The sequence below is a fragment of the Sylvia atricapilla genome, chromosome 9 (assembly GCF_009819655.1).
Source record: "Sylvia atricapilla isolate bSylAtr1 chromosome 9, bSylAtr1.pri, whole genome shotgun sequence".
Classification (NCBI taxonomy): Eukaryota; Metazoa; Chordata; class Aves; order Passeriformes; family Sylviidae; genus Sylvia; species Sylvia atricapilla.
In genome coordinates, this window is record NC_089148.1 from 28,828,820 (window position 1) to 28,852,944 (window position 24,125).

Genomic DNA, 24,125 nt, shown 5'->3' on the forward strand with positions numbered 1-24,125 from the left:
ATGCACTGTGAGCTCGCCGCGGCTCAGAAAGGCAGCGCCCGCCTCGACGGGACCGGCAAATGCCAGGGAGCGCCTCAGAAGGATCTGCCGCGGGGGACTCGTCCCGGCGCTGCTAAAGCTGACTTGAATCCTCAGATGTCCTTCAAAGTATGTGTCGGCAACGGCGGTGAGCGCACGGAGCCTCAGCAGAGCCCCCCTGAAATGTCAGCACCTCTGCTAGATTTCATCCCCAAACGACCCAGCATATTCGAGAGGATTCCCATTCTGCCCAGGGCGCAGGAGCTGCGATGCGCTAGAGGCTCCAAAGATTATTTCCAGCAGCAGAAACCTCAAAGCGTGAAGGGTGAGTTTGAAAACGCACGAACTGAACGCTACCGCCACCAAAACCCAATTCGCCAAACATATAAAAACGTAACAAGCTTTCCCCCCCACCTCCCCTTTTTGGTCTTCGGTGTGTTTTCTATCTTGTTTATTTAACTTCAAGCTTTAAAACTTTTTTTTTTTTTCTCCCTGAGCACTTTGGAGGGACAGGATAAACCTGACTGTGCTTTGCCACCGTGAAACTGAGCGCCTCTCAATAATATTGAAAAAAATCTTGAGACCAAGACCAGCATCTTGTTTAGCTGTCCTGAGCGGGTGCTGCTCGTGCGGTCACGTCTCAAAGGTGTTTGTTTTGGGGTTGGTGCTGAGGACCGGGCTGGTCTGTCCTGCGCCACAGAGTGCGCCTGGGGTGTTTGTTTGTCAGCGCGCACGGCTGACAAAAACGCCTGGTTCTTACTCAGCAGTTTCACCGCGGTTGCTTGGATTTTGTAGTTTGTATTTCAAGGAGATGTTACGAGTGCTGGATTCAGGCGGTGAAGCCTCAGACTCGGGAACTCCTGGTACCCGAAAGGTGAAATTCTGCGAGTTAACAACTGCCTGGTTTTCAGCTGTCCATCGTTAAAGAAGTGGCACTGAAGAAGGGTTAGGAGTTGCCTACTAAAAGTCTGTTAATTACGCTTTTCAGCTAGCACTTGTTAACTCAGCAGAAATTTGTTAATCAAAATTCAGTTTTAAAATAATTCCTCTAAGGTATCACTGGATGGACTCAGAGGGAATTGGAGCATTTCTTCATGCTTCAAAGTTGCTTGCAGAGATATATGTACACGTAAGGTTATTAACATAAGACAATGTTTTCTCTAATGTTAAAAGGTAATTATCTTTTTTCTCGTCTTATCAGTCCATTTCCATTCTTATTTTCGATATGTACACGAAGTTATCTTGTCAGTGTAAGACTGTTCTCACTGGGATCTTTTCCAGTTCTATCCATTCTTCTGAAATTAAAAGTAGGCTGCATGCCCTTGGACTAGTGACATTTTCTTTTGTGAGCTTGTTACCTAGGGTGATGGCACCTTTCATTGCCATGAAGCTATGTTAATGAACACCTCAATCTGTGCTGGGTCTGTCCTACAGACTCTGGGATGTTTGTTCATCACCACTGAATACAGACAGAGTGGAGAAGCAGGTTATAAATTACCTTTTTTATTTTTCTGTTTGTTAATGCTGCAATTCTTCTCTCCTGATTTAAAAAAAAAAAAAAAGGTTGTTAATGTTTGGCAGGAATGAAATGAAGGTCTGTTACAGAAGCTCCTGTTTGGAGGGGGGAGAAGGAGGATTCACACAGTATAAAGGGAGAGCTACAGGCTCTTGTACTGCTGTGCTGCTGCAAGTGCTGCCTGTGGAAGGGACTCAGGGGATGTTCTAGTCCCTTGTGGTCCCTGGGTGAGGTTGTGCTACTTGACAAGGTTCAGACTAGCTTAAAATCCTGCCCATGCATTGCCCTGTCCAGGCAGACTGTTGAAACACTTCTATAGTCTTTTTTCCTTTGAGCTGTTTAGCCTTTGAGCTTTTCATGTGTATCCCTCTTGCTGTTGCAGAGGGCAGGGGTGTAGGGAGGGAAAGAGGAAGAATTTAATTCTGCATTCACTTGGGACTTGTACAGTAGAGGTACATGGGTATGGGAGAAGGTTCCTAATTCATCTTTCTTGACTGATGAATTTCCCATTTTCACCACTGGGGGAAAAAAAAAAAAAAAAAGTGTTTTAAATTTTGTTGCTGTTTTTTGTTTAGTATGTTTTCTGTCTAGGGTGTTACCTTGTGGTTGCTTCAGTCTATGGGTGACTTGAGTCATGGGAGTAAGTAGGAGGTGTCCATGGGCAGGATAGAGTTCAGTTCACTGAGCAGGAGGATTTGATGGATAATGTTGGATTTTTCCAAAGATGGCAAGACTTGAGTTTTTTTGAGTGGCTTCCTGTTGTTTGTTGGTTGGGGTTTTTTGGTTGGTTGTTTGGTTTGGTTTTGCCTTCTTTTTCTCCCCAAGAAGACATTTTCAGAAGGAGTTAGGGAGAGTAAAATTCAGAGTAAAATTCTGAGTCTGATTGAAAGTGTGTGGGATGTGCTGCTCCTTCTGACCTTGACAGTGTCAGCAAGTGCTCTGATGTCCACTGGGGCATTTTGGAGTGCCCAGTGTGCTCCAGCTCACAAATCTGAGTGTACCTAAAGCAGGCTGTGCTGCAGACAGGAGAGCTGCTGCTCCTTCAAGGAGCAGTGCAAACCATCTCCCACCAAGCCTGGTTCTCTCAGGGGGATAAAGGACAGATAATGGGGTTAGCAGCATGTGGATGTGACACGCCGAGATGAAGCTACCAAGGTGGAAATGAGGGAAATACTCAGATTTACCCAGTGAAAGGTTTTGGGAAGGAAATTGATGACAGCTTGATTTCAGACCATCGTGCCGTGTGTCTCCTGTCCTCCAGCCCCAGAGTGCCATGTACCCAGTAATTCCCTCTGCAGTCTGGGTTAGATTACAAAATGTGCCTCCTGGTTTTGGTTTATCCACAGTTGAAAGCTGCAAGTAGGGAGTGTAAAAGATGCTCTCTAACAAGAGCAAAACTGATTTTTATAGTTGTCTGTAAAGTTTTTTTTTTCTAAACAAGTCTTACTTTTAATTTTTTTTTTCCAAAAAAGAATGAATCAAAATGATACACTGTTCTACTAATAAAAAGGGCAGCTTTGAAGTAATCACAATGGGGAAGAAGTATCCTGCTGTTGTAATGTCTCTGTGGTGTTACTCTGCTGCTTCACAGTGTTTAAGTTATGATCCTGCAAAATGCTTCCGTGCCTGAGCAAGTCTTTTGGACTTTCTGAACAGCCAAACAAAAATTTGAGGGGTTGTGTTGCAGATTATTTCTGGGAATTGGAGCACTTGGGTCCAGACTTTTCAGGATGGAGCTGTTGGTTGTTTGCTGAAAATACCAGTATTTTGGAATTGTGCTTCATGTTTTGTTCTGTTTGAGAGCTGTTGAAAATAAATTCACCCACCCCCTTCTGATGTGTCTGGCTGTGATAGGCACCACGCTTTTCTTGGTCACTGATTTCCCTGTGTGTCACAAGGCAGAGTATTTGCATACAGACACTGCTTTTTAGAGGCATTTGGCAAAGAAAAACTGTACCATAAGGTATGAAGTCCATTTTACAGTGTTTTCCTGGGATTCTGGCGGTTTAGTTCCGTGCTGTTGAATTTCATGCTACGGTATTACAGTTTTGAAAGTAACACAGGGAAAAAAATACTTATTGTCTACAGGGAAGAAGCTTTTGGGAAGGCTTTAGTGGTGACAAAAGAGCAATCTATAAAGATGCCAAATATCTCAGTCTCTAAATGACATTGATTATGGTCGTTACCAGGAAACACGTCTCCTTTTCATTCTTTTCCAGTTTTGTTCAGTGTACCTAATTCATGACTCAGTAGAAATGACGAGATTTATCCTGTTAGCTGTGCCACTGGGAAATCATCCAAATGGCCCAGACCTTTGCAGCAAGCACTTCAGATATTAACTTACAGCCGGCAAAACAATAAGCTGGTCGAGTTGCAGTGGTTGGATGTTTCCTTGTTGAGAGTGTGTTTTATTCAGGCAAGGAGAAAACGGCTTGGATTTTTGGTTTTTTTTTTTGTTTGTTTGTTGTCAACTGTAGCTGCTTTCAGCAAACATACAGCCAATGAATTGAAAAGTATTAATTTCCTTCTGCTGTTGAGAAGGAGGGCTAAATCTTGCCATTCAATCCCCCTGTGACTATTTACTTTGTTAATCAGGACTGTCCTTGTGAAAGTGAGTTTATACTGTCAGGCTCTTAAGCAGAAGCATATACTTCGGTTGTATGACTTACTAAGTGAATTGATTTGTCCTGGGCCTGATTTTGCAATTTTATTTCCTATACCTTATCTGTGTTCACCTGAATTATCCCACTGGAGAAAGTGTGACTGCCTAGAGCTCATATCTATGTTAAGAGCTATTAAGGAGACAGGGACAGGGTCACTGGTATGGTGATCTCTAAACTCTCACTTTTATGTAGATCTGTAGTAATAATTATTTCTTATTTTCACTCTAGTTCCCTTGCTGCATTTGAACTCTGCTACAAAAAAGAATTGAAAGGTTGGTCTGAACAGAATGTGCAGTTACAGAACTATTTTTTTTTTATTTCATGGTCTTTTATTTTTTTTCCTAATTTTGTTTTGTAAGGGGAGAAAGGAGGAGAAACTGCAAATTGGAGAATGTGTTCATAAATTTGTTTGGAATCAATTGTGACTGTCCTCTCCTCCCTTAAACTGCCTATAATGCTTACTTGTCTTGAATAGGCAAATAACTTTCAGTCACTTGCTGCTGAAGGAAATTCTTCTAATGATTTGTGTTGCAAAATCAATCACTGACTTGAAGATGAGGCTTTAATGGATTTAATTTAAAAGAGGTTTAATTGTATCTAATCATTAAATCCATTGTAATTTAGGAATCGTTAGTGGAGAATATTTAGCAAATACAAACCAGGACATCTAATGATCAACCAGTCATATAAAGGCATTCAGTACTTGTAAAGTAAAAGCAAAAACACTCTTTTCTGCTTCATGAAAAAAAAAGCTGGAAAAGCTGAAGAGAATAAATATTATGTAGAATTATATGGAATAACAGATAATTTCAGATTACTCCCAACAAGGAAATGAGTAATCATTGGAAGAATTTTTTTAAATTTGAGTTCTGTTTGAAGGAATGGAAGTTAAAAATAAGAAATTGCGTGTTCTGTCTTTAAAATGTTACAGTAATGGAGGTTATTATATACCGGCCTAAGTGGAGTGAGAAGAAAAAAAATCTTTTTTTCTTTTATAGTAAGAAAAAAAGTTTACATCTTGCAAGTGGTTAAGTATGTACATTACTGTTCCTGTGAGCAGTCTCATCAACTACAGATTTTTGGACATAGAGCATTCTAAATTATCAATCAGCTATAACTGAATACATTTTTTGCATCCTAATAGTTCAACCCTCTATACGCATAAACTGTTAAGTGTTTGCTGAGGATCTTTCGTATATTTGAGTTTGTATTCTGGGAGGGCTTCAAGATTCTTTTTAGTGAAACTGCTAAATTTAAAGTAAATGTCTTCTAGGAGACTGTGCTGCTTGATTGCAGTGAAGTGGTTTGGTTTTTTGTTGAATAAGAAGGACAAAATTTTACCCGGAATTATTCATATCAGTAGGAGTCTTGCCACTTACTCTAGCTGGGTCAGTATTTCAATCCTGATATTACAGAAGTTCTTTTTCCTGTGTCCAGGGGAAAGCTTGTAGAACAAATAACAAGTTTCTATTAAATCCATCTGTAAGCTAGGAAGTGGAATAAGGTATGGACTATGAGAGAAATCTCTACTACTGTGAATATAATTTCCATGCTCAGTACCATAATTACCATTATTCTAGAATTTCTGCTGTTCAGTGATTTTAGAACTGCTGAAGATGTTGATGGCAGGGTAATTGGAGAGGGGAAAATAGATGTAAACCACTCCATTTTGCACTCCAGATTTCTATCATTGTATGTCAACAAGCTTGAACCAGGCGTGCAATCTAGTAATCATTTCACAGTGCCTGAAACAGCTTTTAATAGACTGGGGTTTTGTTTGCTCTTTTTTTTTCCCTCAGCCACCCGACGTTGTTTCCCAGCACATTGGTGTAACTCGGAGCACAGGGTTCCAAAGCAAGGGCAGCGCTCACTCACTGTGCTGCGGCGTAATCTTGCCCCACAAATGTGCAAACAATAGCAAAAGTATGTGTTTGGGAATATGGCCCAGCTGTTATCTTCTGCCGGGAGCAGGGAGCGTTACAGTGCCATGGAAGGACCAGTTAAAACCACTCGGGCCGTTTTATTGCCTGGAAATGGGGCGTGTAAAGAAAAGCGAGGGCCGGTCCCTGCCTTCAGATAACCATCGGTGCAGGCCAGCCCTGCCTTTCTGCACAGGCTTTGGAGAATAGAGGCAAAGAGTTCCACTTTTGCCTTCCCCTCCTATTACATTTCTGGCACCCTCTATGTGAAATTTCGGTTGGAACCTGAACTTTCTGTTCTGAGAATCTGTGCTTCACTGGTTACCTGGAACAAGGACTTCTTCTTTTTTTTTTTTTTTTTTTTTTTAATTTTATTACAGTCATTAGCTTGGCTATATGAAATGATTGTTAATGATTATTTCTAGACAGAGGACTGCTTGTAAAACAGATGAGACATTGCCAAAGCTGCGAGGAAATTGATCCAAATTCTGTATTTTGGGTTATTTTAAGGTTTTGAGCATTACAGGGTTGATCTCAGTCAGCTCAAAGGGCTTAAGATCTTTTTATTTAAAGTAATTGTTTCCTTCAACTCTAATGATTGTGTTTGACTTCTCCATCATTATGTTTGAATGTCTATGCGATTACCTTATCGAATGGTTTGGTAAGGAGCACTGTGATTGAACTTAGGACATCCGATTTATTCTACGATTTAAATGAATGCAAAACATCATAAACTCCACTTAATTCTGGCATTTACTTGTGTGATAAGAGGGCTTTGTAAGAGCTATAGAGTTGTTAGTTGTTTTACAACGAGGAGAAAACAAATTCATTCTTACGTGTTTGCATGTTAGCCAGAGGGCAAAATGACACTAAGGCGACATCATCAAATGCACTAAAAAACTAACTTTTGAATACAGATGTCCATTGTTGTTTTAAGTGCTTAGGGGGCTGGTGGTTTGGTTTATTTTGGAACCTGCTGGACTATATGAAGTGTGTCTCCAGGGGCCTGGTATTTTAATACCTTGTAGAAGGTTGTATAACAGTAGATGATGTATTTTGCCTGCCTTCTAGTGCTGTAAATAAATTACATGTGCTGGCTTGGGAGAACGTATGCGGGGTGTAAATCAAAGGCTAATATAAGAGGAAAAATACCAATTAGTGATGTCTTGCAACAGGTTAGAGTTTCTTTACTCATTTATCTATAATCAAGAGATATAAGAGCAGTAATATGTATAAAAATGTTAACATGAAGGGTTGGAGGGTCTAGGGTTATTTAAAATAAGTGCTGTGATTCACTGCTTTTTCACAATTTGCTATGGTTAAGTCACTTAAATACTGAAGTCAACAATCCCCTAGGCAAAGAAAGATAATAAAATTTTAAGTGTATTGTTAAAATTGAAATTTGATAGCTTCCACTCTCTAATCCTATCTAAGTCTTGGTTGTATTAAAAGGAAAATAGATACATGTGTCAGTTCTGGAGCATAATCTTTCTTTTGAGTTTAAAGGATGATAAATGTGCTTCAGACAAGCAACACAGCGGTTTATTGGTATGAATGTTTTGCTAAATACTACATGCTTAACGCAATCCCCATTCCTTTATAATAAGTTTAAATATTAATTCTTTGGAATGCTAGATGCCTAAAGCTAGATAGAAATGCTGTGCAGTTTCAGATATCTAGGAGTGGGCTTGTGAAACAGGATATTTAACTGGGAGAGATGAGTAGCACATTTCAGAGTTATTAGGGCAGAACAACAATGCAAGAGGATGACTTAAAAAGTTACAAAATTGTTTTCTGTGCATGAGGCTTAAATACCTTAGAGTTATTTATTTGAACCACAAGAGTAGATTTCCTATCTATGTAGGTTCTAGATTGCATTTTTTATTATTATTTTGTTTAACTTCTTCTTAGCCGCCTGCCCCTCTCTCTAAAGCAGCTGGCTTTGATTTAACCTGAACCCTTCACCGAGAGGGAGTGATCAGTCACAACGACTGCGAGTTGTGCTCTTTGATGGAACATCTCTGTGGTGACTGAATAGGACAGGGACAGTGCTCGAGGAAAGCAGCAGTTTGTATTCAGAAGGACTCACTTCACTCTAAGTCAGCACTTACTGTTCCTTATGGAAGTCCTGCCACCTCCCAACCCTCATCTGTGCTGGAAAGAGAAGAGAGAGTTAAAGTGAGAACAGATAAAAGAGGAAATTTCTGTTTTATTACCCAGTATTTTCTGGGAAAATCCCAGAAAGGGTTTAACATAAGGTTTCATAACTCTTGCTTTGCTCCTGCTGAAGTTGCAGGGAGTTGACTACAGAAGGAGGTCAGTATTGAATATTTTTGAAAATTCCTTCCATGCTCCTTTGAGACACAGAAGAGAAGATCCAAGTGTCAAATTTTCTCCTGGAAAAAAAAGTGTGCAAGCACTTGTAGCCCAGTAGCTCAGGTGCCAAGGCCAGTTAGCACAGGACGTTCAGCTTCAGTTTTTCTTGTGTTCAAGACCACGCCTGGTGTAAAGCTGGTTTGATCAGCCATTGTATGTGAAACAGGCAAAAGTGGTGAAGGATTGTGCCAGCAGCCAGCATGGCTGAGTATATAAATATTTTGGGTGGACAGAAGAAGAGTGCTTGAACCCTATTATAGACTCTACTGTTTTTTATAATTTTGGGGCAAAGCTGTGTCCTGGTCATGATATTTCTACAGCAAGAACATAGCAGAATATGGTGTAGAGAAGGACAATATACTTTTGGAACCAGAAACAGGGCAGTTGCTTGGGCAGACTCTCCGGGCCAGCTTAATTTTCTGTGCTGAGAGACAGAGAGTTTGTTAGTTCAGGTGCAGCACTGGGATGATGTGGCTGTGCTCTGTTTGAGGTCTGATCTGGTGCTGGGGCAGGACGTGGCTTTGCAGCTTGTGGCTGTATCAGCCCGGGGTGGCACTTGCTCTGTGGCAGCCCCTCTGCACAGCATGTGCACGGACGGGGTTTCTCCTCTGACTACACGAAGGTCGTGGTGTTTGCCCTTTGTTGGTGAGTCTCCGTGAGCGGTGAAAAGTGCAAAATCCATCTCTGTTACCTTTGGGGGAGAGTAAGGCTTTTAACAGAGCATTTTAGTTGGGCTTGTTGCTGCTTGGCATCTGCATTGTGCTGGCAGTTGCAGAATTGTTGCAGAGGAGCAAAATCTCCCGTTTTATTTTAGAGCTTGATGTGCTGAGTTGAGGAAAGAGAGGCTACATTACGGGAGCTGTGCAGGACGTAGCCAAGGATAAAGTACCTGTTGGGAGGAGAATTTCTGCCCTTCACCCCCCAGTTTTCTGAGTTGCTCTTGCCTCCCAGGAGATGGCAGAGTCTCTTAGGGTGTGTTGTTCTTGAGGCAGAAATCACCCCATGGGCTGTGTGTCCCTGGACTTTTGAGGTGCAGGTGGCTACTACAAGGCTCCCAAGATCCTCATCACGCCGGCAGAACAGATTTTGCACGCAGCTGAGACTGTCTCCAGGACCTGAACAACAAAAAGCAACACTAAATTCCTTCTTTCTGGATATCTGATTGTTGTAATGTTCAGTTTCCTTGAAGTTATCAAAGCTGGTTTATGTTCAACTGCAACTGAACTGGCCTGATCCCATTGTCACTAATGCTGGTGCAAATCTGAAGCGATGCCGTTTTAAATCCAAGAGTGGACAAAAAGGGGGCAGACTTGAGCTCTGGAGGATTTATGCATAGAAATTTAAGTATAGACTCAGTTCACTTGATAAAAGAAAAAGACATCTCAGATTTTTAATCTGAACAGTTTGCCTTTTTTTTTTTTTTCCTCCTGCCATCTTACCACATCTCATTCCTTTTCTTTGAGTTCTTGAGCTATTCGAGGTTTGCTGACTTGTCATGGTTTTGTGGGGATAAGCTACAGACAATGTGTGGATGGTTCTCCTTTCAGAACAAAGATCCTCATGCATTTCAGCATCTCTGATTTGGATGGATATGCAGGAAATTAAAGGGGATATTTACCCCTAGAGCCCACTCACTCTTTTCCTGCCCCTGAGTCTTAGTGACCTTTTCTTTCTACTCTCTTGGCCTTCTTACTGTGCCACTGTGCTGTTAGTTTGTTTTAAAGTATATAGATATAAAGGGTTGTAACTTACTTGAATTGTGGCCTTAATGAGTGGAAACATGGCAACTGGTGTAAATAGCTTTTGGTTGCTGAACGTGTAAATACTCAAAATCTGTCTGGGTGATTTGGCTGTCTTTTACTGGAATCCTTATTCATATGAGATCTCCTTTCTCTTATACTGCATCCTGTCAGAAGCTACTAGACAGAGATTGCTGGCATAAGTACTCAAACTGCTTTGTCAAAATGCACTTTTATACCTGTTGCTTTTACATTTGCCAGTTCCACAGGTACTTTTACAAGTGGATGTGTTCTGCAGGGTGAGTCATAGAAAGCTGATATAAAGGGACCAAAACCTAGAAGGTGAGAGCAAACCACTGGGATGAATAATCATCAGCAGTGTTTTGAGCTGTAATGTATGGTAGCATTGGCTGCAAGTGCAGCTTATTTGACAAGTTAGAAGGAAAACACAAGTGTGCTGCAGATACTTGCAGCCTCAGTGGTACCCAGCTTATGTTTCTCAAAAGGAGACTAACCTGCTTGGAGAGCTTTCCTTGCTAAGGGCTAGTGTTCATGCCAGCAGCAGTTTTCTTATTAGCTGCTGGAGAAATTGCTGGAAGACTTGAAAATTAAGAACAGTAAACATCAAAGGTGGTAAAGAAGGTTTATGCATGGGGTAGATGTTTTGGCAGCAAGCAGTCACTCTGAAGAGACAGGGAGATAGTTTTTGATCCTAGATAATAAGAGACTTGAGGGAAAACTTGGTGAAAAATAGCCTCATAGCCAGCTAGCATTTAGATAAAAATGAATTGTGACACTAACTACCACTAGAGAAAAGAATCTAGGAGATTGGGTTCAGGTTTCAGTTCAGGCTGCTGACTGCAGCATTTGCTGGTTTGATGAGCAACCCTGATTCAGAATATGTTATATATGGGAAGGAGCTTCTAAACGAAGTGATTTGTAGATCAGAGTTACACTTGGTGTCTTTGGTGCCCGCACATCGGTCCGGGGCACTGGTCTTGTTCTGCTGGTCCAGAAGGAAATCTCCTCTTGCATCCTTCCTGAGCTGAGTGAGGCTGTAGGTTTTCTCTGTTGGTAGGTAAATATTTGGTGAAATGAACCTGATCACCAGCGCTTTCTGTGTCTTCTAGATTGGATTCTGTGGGCTTGAAACTAGGAAAGATACTTTCTAGGACAATACTAATTTTTTGACATACGGTGCCCCAAGATGGCATGAGTTGTTTATCACTGGAGCTTTTAAAGACAGACTGGATGGAAATCTTGCTGTGGAGTGTAATTCTTCAGGCCCAGCTATCTTTCCTGTGACATTTTTAATTCCCACACTCAACTGCTTAGGCACTGGAGAGTTAGAAGAGGTATCTCAAGCTGTAATAGTCCAGGCTTCTTTCCTCTTTGACTTGCTGAACAAAGTTCAAATCCCTCCTTGTCTGACATTGGTGTTTCTGGCCACTCATTTGTTTGTCAAGAAAACACTGAGAAGGCATACAATAAAAACCAGACTGAGTGAAGGGCTCGAAGAGCACCAGTTGGGAGAGCCAGTGGTGGGACAACTGGGCATGGAAAATGATTGATTTTATGTGCAAAGCAGTTGTGAAATGTTCTGTGGCATTCTGGGGACATGCCATTGCTAACAAATGATTGCCTATTGGGGATAGAAAATGCCAGCCATTGTTCTGAAGAAGGAAATAGCCTTATTGATACTGAATTAGGCTCACATTGAATCATTATTCATTTGCAGTGCATCCTGTTTTCCAAATAAAAAAAAAATTAACTGAAGGCCTGCAGCACTGTTGGCCTTCGGTTGTTGGTTGTGTCTGCATCCTTATGGTCCAGGTGGAGTTTAGACTGTTTATGTCTGGGGATGGATTGTGGCAGAAATTGGCATTAACAGAGCAACTGAAGGAAGTTGTTCTTCTTTTTAAGAGTTCATCAAATTAGTTCTTGTTTTACAACGAGCCCGAGAGTGAGGCTGGCAGAGGTAAATGTGTTGGTAGATAAGACTTAACTTCTGGGATGCATTTTGGATTGTCACATTCAGTGTTGATGGCAGAAAAGTAGTGGTATAGAAGACAATACTGTTCCCTTTTGAAAGGAATAGAAACTGACTTATCTACACAAATTGAGATGCACACCAGATATAAATATTTTATACAGTGACAGTGTTTTGTATACAGCTCTGAAAGTTTGAGTTTTGTTCCCAGTGTTACTGAGTAGTTTCTGATGAAATCCTAGCAGAATATAGTAAACTACTGCCAGTAACGTTTGTTCCTTCAATTTAAGGGAATATTTTTATTTAATAAAAATCAGGAAGTGACTGGCATTTGACATGGATTTCTTGAGCAGTCATCAGGAAGTGGACAACAGGTATTTTCTTGTGTCATATGTATGAGGCAGTGCCTTGGCATGGAGGATGTAAACTGTTTTTATAGGTGGGAGGCTGTATGTTCTGAAAAGTAGTGACACTGAAAAGGATTGGCGTGTCACATCTAACTGGTATGAGAAAATAACACTTCTAATAGGGTATGAGGTGATATGATACATTATTTAAAAGCTTAGGGGAAAAAATGTAATTTTCCTGTAAATTATCACTGGTTGCAGGAAGATAGATTAATGCTCAGACTTTCCTAAATGGCTTTGAAAAATCAAAGGATTTGGAAAAGAACTGGAAGATGCTGACCCATGTGTGGTACCCATGGACTAATGGAAGATTACAGGGAATCTGGTCTATTCCAGAGATGCAGTGGAGGAGAAAATAAATGAGACTTGAGGGTTCTTTTGAGTGCGGAATGGTTTCTCATTCTTCTCATGGAAACTGAGAAGAATAAAACAAGAAGGAAGACAGGTTTTTGACTCCAAGAGTAATTAAACCTAGCTCAGTTTAGTAAAGGATAAACCTTCTGGTGTTTGGAGAGAGTGAATGTTCCTATGGAAGAAATTATTAATTTCAGCCTCAGACAGTTGCATTCAGTGGCAGAATCACTAGATGGACAAGCTGGACCATGCCAAGGACTTCCACTTGCAATTTGTGAAAGAGTGGATTCCAGGCCATCTCCTTCTTCCAGACCCGGCGCTGCGGTTCCTTCATGTGCCCTCTGCATTGCAGTCTGTGGGCCTGACATCCAGATGAGGCCAAAGCTGTGCCCTCATTCTGGGTTTTGTGACAAAGAGTAGGGGACAGACAGGGAAGGAGGAGAATTGTCACAACCACAGCCACACGGTTTGGACAGTAGTTACGGCAAGGGAATCACTAGAACTAATGTTTCCTCCAAACCTACCCTTTGTTTCCTCTTGTGATGTCTCTCCCTTCAGCAAACAGCACCACTCCTCCTGGACTAGACAAGTCTGTTCAGAGATGTGTGATGGAACCTGCTGTCTCCGAGGGCCTGGGCTGAGACCAACTAAAACCAAGTGCTGGGTTTAAAACGTGGACACGTGGGGAAAGGATAACGGTTGTGATAGTCTCTTGCTAGGCACTGATGGTTTTCAACATTAATGTCTTCCTTTTCTTTGTTTTCTGAAATGAAAACAAAGGCTCAGCCTCTTTCCTAGCCCAGCAATAGTGACATACTAACACAGTTATTACAGCAAACATTTTGGCCCTCTCTGGTCATGATGTTTTCTTTCTGTGGGGAGACTGAAATACTAACTCACAAATAATGTCTTTAGAAGTCATATTAGTCACACATTTTTAAGACATTCCAAAATCATACCAACCTCCTTCTGAGCCTGTCTGTTGCTACCAATGATTCAAAGTTTTGAAAACTCTCCTTTAGTTTTGATTTACATTTTGGTCTTGGGCATTTGTTATTTCTGGCAAATGCCAGCTCAGTTTCATTAAAGAAAAATCTGTTTTACAGCCACACGGCTCAGATCTGCTGCGCTTCTAATAATTGATGGCTGGTTTCCTTATTTCCTGCATTGTAGAAAAATAAGGACCTTGTTAGATCCAAACAAGCCTGCATAAAGTCACAGTGTGAAACATCAGGTTGGGGGTGAGCAGAGCAGCTGTGGGCAGGTTTTACAACTTCGGGCTACAGTTGGTCGAGGCAGCCAAGGGAAACTGAGAGATACCCATGTGACTAAAATTCAGCTGAGTTCTTTGGCTCCCTGGCCTGAGATTTATATTTGTGACACCTTCCCCTCTGTCAGTCCCTGGGCCAGACACAAGTCTGTCTGTCTGTGTACCTACAGCTCCACACACCCCGTGGAGTGGCCGCTGTGCCTGTTCCTTGCTGTGCCACCACGGGACGTGTCTATTCCCAGCGCTGGCTGCCTTGCTCCTGCAGCCCACAGCAGTGTGAGTGTGTGCCCTGGGAGAAAGCAGCTGCCATGTGGTGGAGATGAAAAATCAAGAGCAAACACTTTCTGAATTTCTGCAAGTGGGCAAATTAATTTCAATCTGAACTGTCATCACAAAGGGCCTTTTTTCCCTTCCCCTTTCCTTTGGGTGGTATCTTTGATTTATATTTCTGAATGAGGCAAGTGATCACCCTTTGGTGCTAAGTTCAGTTTCTTTATAGATTTTCAGTTGCAGAACCCTGTCAGTTTTTTGGTTAATGTGGTAGCTTTCTTGGATTTGCTTGGGGTTTTTGTTTTATGTTGTTTTAAGAAGCAGTGCAATTCAATGGTGCCCGTGTTAATTGAAAACAATCCATTCGTTTTAAGGAGCAGCTAATGTCTCTCAGATACTCTTTTACAGTGCAATACCTGTCAGATGCTCCCTTGCCACTCTATAAGCTGTAAGTAGAGACAGGATCCTGCTTCAGAGTTTCATGGCTCCTAGGAAGCCAAGCAGTGACACCTGAACAATGTCATAAAACGTGGTGTTTCGTTTTTTCTTTTCATGCGTTTATCAGGTCCAGCCTGTTTCCTTTGGGAACTGGATGGTTGCTGTCAGGAAAGACAAATGTGTGATGACTCTCCTAGACATTCCTCTGAAGGACTTGCCCTTCAGAGGAGGTGTGGAGAAGGATTCCTAGGAATTGTAGAACTACTAGAAAACCCAGCCTTATGGTTTGCTTTACTAAAGGCATGATGCTGAGAGGTATTCAAGCACCTAACTCCCATTGACATCTATGGCAATTCAGTGCCTAAACAGTTCTTTGGATCTGGTGCTTGGTCTTCTGGCATTGAATATTAAACGGTTCTTGCTTTCTCTGGGTCTCCTTTTAAGGCATCTTCTGTGAGTGGTGCAATAGTTTTAATTTTGAATTCTTCCTGTCGTGAGTTCCAGCGCATGATGCAGACAGCTGCCTAGAAAGCTGTGCCATGTGATAATCTATTGTTCCACCAAGGAGTTGAGACCTACTAGACAAGCAGTGGGGTGGGAGAGTGAGTCAGAGAAAATACACTGCCCTTTTATGAATTGTTGCTGAGGAAGAGTGGGGCCAGCTTTCAGGAACTGTGACTTTGTTGACTGGGGAGCTAAAGTGACATACTCATTTGTTTGAGTGAAAATCCAGGGAAAAGCTGGAGATTTTTGTTGGCGTTTCCTCCACTCAGCACTGATCTTATCGTGCTGGTTTAGTAGCTGAGCTCTTTTGGCTCCTTGCCAGGTGATACCATTGGACTCCGTCTGAGATGAGCAAGATAAAAGATCTCAGGGAATTACAAGTGTTATGACTTTCCTATCAAACTGTTCTAATGTATAGACTCCTAGAGTCTTCTGACCCAGAAAACTATCTTTCTTTTAAAAATCCTGTTCCTGAAGGAAAAGGAAACACAAGAGAGTTGGGAAGTGGGACTTGATGTTTATAAGGGCCCTGAGAGCAGCCGTAATTAGAGTAGGTTTTTGGAAGAGACTTGTTCCTTTGCCAGCAAAGGGCCTTGGTGTTCAGCCAGGTTAGATGTAGCCTGAGAGTAAGCACTCGGGAGCTGCCTACCATACACTGGTTCTGTGTCTGGCACTGAGAACATGAAGCGTTCTCTCACTTAAAATACTTTGTGTACTCCCAGAGTGCCCTGTGAAACGCTGCCGGGGGCTGAATCACTACCCAGCCATTTGGGCTGGTTCTCTAAACCCTGACTTGTGAAGGGCTGCACCAGGGTGCTGTGATGGTGACCCCTCCTCTGGCCGCTGTCTCACTCTTGTGGTACTGTGCAATTGGCAGTTTCAGTATGGGCCTGCAGTTCTGGTAGTTCAGCCAACTGAGGGATGTGAGGGCCAGGAAGTTCCTGAAATCCCCATTGTCAGTGTCCTCCTTGCATTCATGGATTGACAACTGCTTTGGACACGAGTATAGGCCCATCTGCACAAAGAGATAAACAGTACCTGCAGCATGTAAGTGTGTGGGTGATCAAACTAGTCATCAAGGAAAAAGACCTAGATATTCTTTATTTTCTTTATTTTCTTTGTAAAGCTTCAAAATTGAACTCTTGAGTTGTGAACTTGTTTCTCAGATTTCACAGTGCATTAGAGGAAAACATTTGACTTCCTATCCCAAGGCCTCTAGTGCTGTTGTCAATCCAGTTTCCCTGGTTGTAGACAGGAATCGGAACTCTCCACCATATTCCAGATCCTACAGAAGTCAGTGGGACGTCAGGGAAAGATGATTGCTTCTGGCAGAGCTAAATTTGAGTGAGTTACCTAGGACACAGTGGGAGCTGCACAGGAAGGTGCTGGGGCATGGACAAGGGTCCCCAGTGAAGTCTCTGGCCCTTGTTTGTGCTGCTGTAGAGCAGAAGGCTGGGCAGGGAGTGTCCAGTGCAAAGCCCACTGGATGCTAGGAGCAAGAGACTGGGAGTGGAGGGTCAAATCCAGTTTGTGGCTGTTGCAGGCAGATGGTGCTCAGTGCAGGGAGCATCTGTCCCAAGCCACCCACCAAGCCTCTAAAAAACTGAGATCAGTAGTGTAGAACACCAAAAGCTACAAACTGCTGTGTGCCTGAAAGAGCAGGAGAGATTGAAAGCGCTGACTGTGGTCAGCAACCTTGGAAAGGCTGGGAATTTCCTTAAATAAAAATTCCCAGATGACCCAAGCATCAAATTCGGTCGTTGCTGTAAGTACCAAAACTTTGTACCTCATGTTATTTGTGTGCTTGGACAATTGGAGAGCTGGTGACAAACTGGTGCCCACCAATGCTGGAGTGGAGGGGCTGGGAGAGCTCCCAGGAATCCTTTGGACTCGCTGGTGCTTACAGCAGCCACATTTCCACGCAGTGCACAGGAGAATGTGCTGCTTTTTTTTTTTTTTCTTTTCACTCCCCTCCTTTTCCTTTCTTCCCCTCTCTCTATTAATAACTGAAGCCAATGGCTGCTCTGAGTTACGAGGGGGTTTTATTGCACAGTTGCATGGTGGAGGGGCCTGGTTTTCATTGTGCAGTGCGGGATATCAGTTTTAACCCAGAGGCAGTGATGTTATTTAACAGGTGCCTTAAAGGCATAGTGCTTATTTAATCACCGTCTCCAGATCAGCATTATGTAAATTGAAATTGCTTAGGTACGCAATTAATTGTGAATGCTTTAGACATTTTTAAAGGCATAAGACAATACCTGAAGTTCCATTTTAAGAATATCCAGGTCAAAGGACACACATGTTTTTATTTTCTTATTTGAGGTATAATGTGTTCAAGGCAGATTTATGGCACAACCTTTGTTTATTGACTTGTACTTTTCCACATGAAACTAATGGAACATGACAGATGATATTTATGAGGCATGTGTTCTTGATTAAATCATGTTAGACATTAAAACCTGATAAAAGAACGTATTTTAAAGGGTGGATTAATAGAAAAGGAGGCAGCATTGATTGGCGAGTTTACACGGAACAAGACATATTGGTCTTAGACGGAGTATTTATAAGAAAGATACGTGGTTATAAAACTTTAGAAGCTGAACAGAAAAGGATTAATAAGCTTTGGCTCTTTGGAAAGTTTGAGTTTTTTGTTTTTCTCCTGTTATAAGCCACTGGCCACCTTGTATTTCTGGTCTTTCAAGTGAATTTATTCCGTTCTGCGTAAGAACTTGTGACCCTTTGTGGCCTACTGCTTGTAATGCTGGCCCTACGCACGTTCTGTATTCTTCAGGATTCCCAGTCAGCAGATCTATGCGAGCAGCCTGTGCCACTGCTAAAAACTGCTCTCTAAACATGTTTTAAATTCTGCTTAGATGGGTGCAAATGGGGTGAACCAGCAACAATCAGATGGGGCTCCTTGTCCCCACCTTGATACACCTGGGGCTTTGCACAGAGTTCTGAGTAACAGGCTCGTGGGGAATCACCCTGAGTAGTGTTTTGCGTGTCAGCCTAAGAGTGTCCTCTAAATATTTCCTGTGGAGAGCAATGGGAGGATTTTCCTTAATGGAGCAAGTGGGAACAGATTGAATTTGTTTCCATGGCTGATATGACTAAAGGGAAAAGCAGATACCTGCATTCTGCTTTCTCTTACACAGGTGCAAATGTGGAAGGTTTCCTGATTTCAGCTACCCAGATGGATCTGAGGACATACTCTGGCTTTGTGCAGCATTTTCATTACTGAGTTTTAACCTCCTGTGGCTGAATTTGTGCTAACCTGGATCCTCTGAGCTGCATTTTGTCTGGAACAGAAAAAACTGCTGCAAGAGAAGATAGCTTTGAGTTCTTAAAGCTCCTATCAGCTTAGATTTGCAGAAGTAATGTTCACTGCGAATACAAGGAAAAAAAATAAGTTCTATGGGTTTTTATTACAGCAGAGTAATTTCATGCTGTGGTGCAGTATTCACCTCCTGCTTGTAACCTCTTCGTCGTGACTGAAAGACTTGTGCCAAATTAACAGCTCTTTGCTTCTCATCTGAAAGCATTATCTTTGCTGGCTGAGATACAGTAAAATGTGTTAAAGTGATCGGATTGAAGTATTTAAATGAATAAATTGCTTCAATATCTTCCACAGGGAAGGAATGCAAATTTTAGGCACGTTTATGGTTTGCTTTCATTTGGACTTGTCAGGGTAGAAACTAAAAATACTTGCAAAATGAGAAAATGGTATAAGAAGTACAGTTTTCTGTGAATGGAGATGCTTTTATGAAGTGTTGTGTGACTTAATTTGAGTTGAAGCATGACCTTGCATCTCATATCATCAGAGTGAGTTGCGTTAGAAAAGCTGTTAGCTAAAGTACACTTCTGCTTTCCACAAATCCAGTGGTAATTAATTTTTTTTTCTTTTTGTTTTCCCCAGCTTGCTCACTTAAATGTCCCTACCTACTTGAGATTTTAGAATAAGCATTCTCTCCCATTAGGAAATGAAAATCTTCATAATGCAGATGTTTCCTTGTAGAGATTTCAGCCCTCCTTCCCCATGCGTATGGTGTGAGCCAAAACAACAGATGTTAGAGAATAAAAAGAAGAGAATAGAAAATAGCCCTGGAAGTAATATTATGTTGATACATTAGTATTTTGCCTCAAAAAAAGATTTAGCAGAATTAAAAAGGTTTCAAAGATGGACTGAATAACAGATCAGAGACTTAACAAAAAGAAGCGTATTGAGGCTGAAAAGAAGGGGAATGATTTTGTTGAGAATTGATATAGATCAAAGATGCAGAGTGTTTGTACAGATAAAGAGAAGGATGAGAAAAGTGTGAATTTATAAAAAAAAGGCAGCTTAGCTCTCAGTCCTACAACAAGTGGAAAAATTGATCACATTTAGAAAGATGGAATCTTCAAGTGGCAAAATGGATACTGAATGTGAAGGGCAGGTAGAAAGGTATTTATTGTGTTTTGTCTCATGTTGGTAATGGTACCCCTAAGCTTTGTGAGAGCATCACAGCTCTGCTGGGTTCAGGTTCTCCTGGAAAAAAAATAGCACTTTTATTCACCATTGAAAATGGCTGGGGATGATGGCCATCACTCCAGAGATGATGAGGATTAGGAGGAATTCTTCCCTGTGAGGGTGGGGAGGCCCTGGCACAGGGTGCCCAGAGCAGCTGTGGCTGCCCCATCCCTGGAAATGTCCAAGGCCAGGTTGGACAGGGCTTGGAGCAGCCTGGGACAGTGGAAGGTGTCCCTGCCCATGGCTGAGAGTGGAACTGGGTGAACTTCAATGTCTCTTCCAGTCCAAGACTTTGTATGTTTCTATGATTCTTTTCCCACAAGGATCAATGCTTATCACACCATTTTTTGTAGTTCTTTGCCAAGTTTGTTCTTACACACCACGAAGAACAGAGATTCTGTGTCCTTCTGTCCTCATGCTCACCTGTCTTTCACAGCCCTCTGCTTGATGTTCAAACGATGTCTTATTTGCTATGCTTCACTTCTCTCAGCAAAATCCATTCAGAGTTTCATGTTGTCATGTTAGTGATAGGACTGGATCCAGAAATCCACCTCTTAACTTCGATTTTTCTAAGTCTGTGTAAATTGAAGCAAAACTAAATTCAGCTCTAACAAGTGATTACTTCACTAGGAAAATTACTTGCACTGTTAATGATTTTATGTATCATAAAGAAATTGTCCTTGGAGTCAAACTATTGGTACTAGGCCCTCAAATAAAAACTTCCCTCTCAACATGCTTCATACTGACCAGGTTCTTGCTGAGTTCTCCCAGCTTGTCTCCTTCCTCTGCTCTGTCCTGCCGTGCTTTGCCAGTGGTTGTTCCTTTTTCACTTGTTGCTTTTTCTTTGCCTCTATTTTTGCTTGCTGCTAGTTTGTGTTTCTGCATGTGCTGGCTGTGGAGGATGCAGACTGGGGCATTGCTGAGGGAAGCTAAACAGGCCAGGCAGGCAGGAGACCTTTAGGAGATGCCTGTAATGGCTAAATCATACCTCAGCATCTCCCTGCCCAGTGCTTGAGAAGCAGGATGACTTCTTGGTTGTAGTGTTCCTTTGTAAAGACGGCTCTGGTGCTGCTGGGAGAACAAATTCCCATTTCCCACCATCAGAGCTCACTGGGAGAATGTCATATCCAAAGATTGTAAGAAGTTTGTGTTTAATCTGCATTTCTAATGTAAATGGAAAGAAAACACGTATCAGCTAATACTGATTAATTATATCCCTGTGCTGGTGGCCAAGAATGGGAGTGTCATGTCATATAGATGATATACAACAAAAATGTTCTTTTTATGAATCAGCCAGGGAAGGCATCCAAGCTCTTTCAGTAGGTAGGTAAAGGGTTTGGCTAGTTTTCAGGGTTTGAAGCCATCTGGAAAAATTTAACCAAAATTATCTGCTTCACAGTCCCAAGATAAATCATTTTCCCACTTACACAATTGTTCCTCATTAAGCTAGTGGGGTTAGGGCTGATTAAACCCTGATATTATAACTCAGGCTTTTACAGAGCATGTTGTAGATAGAGTTTTCGTGGTGACAGTGATACCACTCTCAGCCCCAGCTGAGAACAAGAGAAATAATAGTTTCATGGAATGGAATAAATACTCCATGAAACAGAAACAATTCTGTTTAGCTCCGTGTGGTTTAAGACATTGTCCTTTCTGACAAATGTTTTATCTAAACAGTTCAGTGTGTACTGTAGTACTTATGCTTATATACTTACATATTAATATGGGCTAAGTATATATTATGTATAGTATGAATAACCTTTTTTTGTGAATCATAGGTAGACACGTCCTACATGCGACTAACCATCCAAATTTGAAAAGCAACAGCAAATAATTCTCTCTTAAAAAACAGCTTGATTATATTTTTCATGTCTTCTCTGCATTCCTAAGCAAGTGCTTGTGGCTGAGAAGCAGAGGGAAGGAAGATAAAAAATGAATATTGTTCTTTTTTAAATGAAGATAAGTTGGTGAACCTGATGCTGTGTAAATGGAGCTATAACTCACTGATATGAGATGTCCTTATATTTAATAATTTCCAGTGCTTCTCTGCATTGTAGAAAATACTGTGGAAATCAGCTATTTCAGTTTTTGGACGATCAGTCTCATACTCCAGTACAGCGTCCTTGTGCACTTGAGTGGTGTTGCTGACTTAGAGGTCTGCTTATATGTGTATGTTTTTAGCTTGGACTTACAGACCTGCCTGTGAAGTGCTTGAGATACATTTGATGAGGATTTGAGGTTGGATAAGGGTTAAGTCATTTACATATTGTAGCTTGACTGAGTGTCTAAGACCTGCAGGCAGTTGTCAGTATCCCTGCCTCTCTCAGCTGCGGACCAGGGACATCTCTGGGAATGTCTCACAGGCAGTGTTCACAAGATGGAATTCTTTATTCAGCATCTGCATGTTGCCAACAAAGGTGATAGGTTTTGCCCCCTAATCCAGTAAGGTTTGTTACGGTGTGTGGTGCATAACCCAGCTGAGTGACATCTGTCTCTGCTTGCAGTGCTGGAGTCTGGTGATGTGGCTGTGGGTCAGATCTGAGTTTGGGGCTCTGCCTTGGCTCAGCTTTAGAATCTCCAGTGAGCCAGAAACCCCCCTGGTGCCTTGGACTTGCTGCTTGCAGAATCAGGCTGGTGATATCTCTTTTCTAAAGTGCCTCTTGACGGCACGGGGTGGGGGGAGAATATGTCATCCAAGAGCACTGCATATAAATAATTATTGTAACTCAGAGGTCGTTAGAGCTTTGCTTTCTGGAAGAGTGGTCAGAAGAAGAATTGCACTTACTGTGGAGCTGGTGAAGCTCTTGAATGCAGCAGCCTGTACATGCAACTAAAACTATGTGCTGGGAGAAAGAAAGAAAAACTTCTGGTGCACAATTGTGTTCATGCCAACTGCTACCTGTTCTTCCTTTTTTTTTTTTTTTTTTTCTTTTTAAACTTTGTTATTCTTCTCCTTTGGAATGAGGTTTTTGAATGCTAAGAATTACTCAAAGCTCATGAAATGCAGGGCTTAGAGCTACAATAACTAGTATTTCCAGGGCACACATCATTATTTCTGAAGATGGTAGTGGTGTGTGTGGGTGTTGGGGCATGTGTGTCATTGTGAAATACCAAGGAGTCTTACCAGACAGAGGAGGTCTGCAGCAAAGCTAACACACACTCACTTCAGGCATGTACTTTAAGCATGTGCCAACACTGAAAAACTTCATGTTGCCATTAAGTTGGTGCCTTAGGATCTGTACCCCAATGCAGTTTCTCTGAAATGAGAATTAGACTCTTTTCTCCTCAGTGCTGTTTATGCTTTCACAAGTGTGTGGTATTCACATGCTCCAGCAAAGGTAATGTGTCCAGTTAAAAAAAGAAACTGAGCTAACCCCCTGTTATTCCCATCCAATTTTCACCTGGGGTAATGATCTTTTTACAGTATTGAAGAGTTAATACTTCCTAATAACTGATTTGCCATATTTTTTGAAGAGCAGTGATACACTGAGCAGTTTCTGTGAATCTTCATAATGCAGAAGTTACCCCTGTAACACCAGTGTTACATCCTGCAGGAGTTCTGCAGCCCAGCTGGGATGAGGGGACCATTTCTCATTGCAGTGTGTGTCCCTGGTGGGGACAGTAAATGAGATCAGGTGGCTCCTGCCCAGGACAAACACAGCTCAGGGGCACGGGCTGTAGTGGCTGGTCAGAGAGCTCTGAAGGATGGTGTGGTGAAAGCAGAACCCCCAGCCTGCACTTGCTTTGGGTTCAGCATTGGGTTATAGTTTCTGAGCTAATTCTCACAGCTTTTAAAAACCAGACCAGAATACTTGGTTGATCTGGAAGGTTTCTCATCTCCTTTTAGCCCAGCAGATACTTTGAAGCTTTTTTGATTTCACCTCAAGGTACAGATTCTTTCTCTTGCCCAAGGTCCCTGTGCAAAGCGTCTTGTTTTGATGGTTGCATGTTTTGAGGCTTCCCTTTTGTTCTCTGCAAAGACTACTTGCTCTTTCACATAAGTGCAATCTTGCAGATGCTTATAAATTACTTTGCAGACTTGAGAAGCTGTTTTGCCCATAGAGCTTTCTGATCCCCAGATGTCACTCGCATCCATTATGTGCATAAAAAATTCAGAAGAGGGCTCTATCTGTTGATACAGCACCCAGCACTAA

The 24,125-nt window shown here is 41.9% G+C and overlaps 1 protein-coding gene across 1 annotated transcript in view; it reads left to right on the top strand.

Moving 5' to 3' along the window:
* Positions 1-24,125, top strand: part of GLIS1 (GLIS family zinc finger 1) — a 181,336-nt gene continuing 157,211 nt past the window's right edge. The window contains exon 1 of the mRNA XM_066324562.1: positions 1-343. Within this exon, the coding sequence (XP_066180659.1) occupies positions 1-343 (343 nt within the window). The remainder of the gene's footprint in view (positions 344-24,125) is intronic.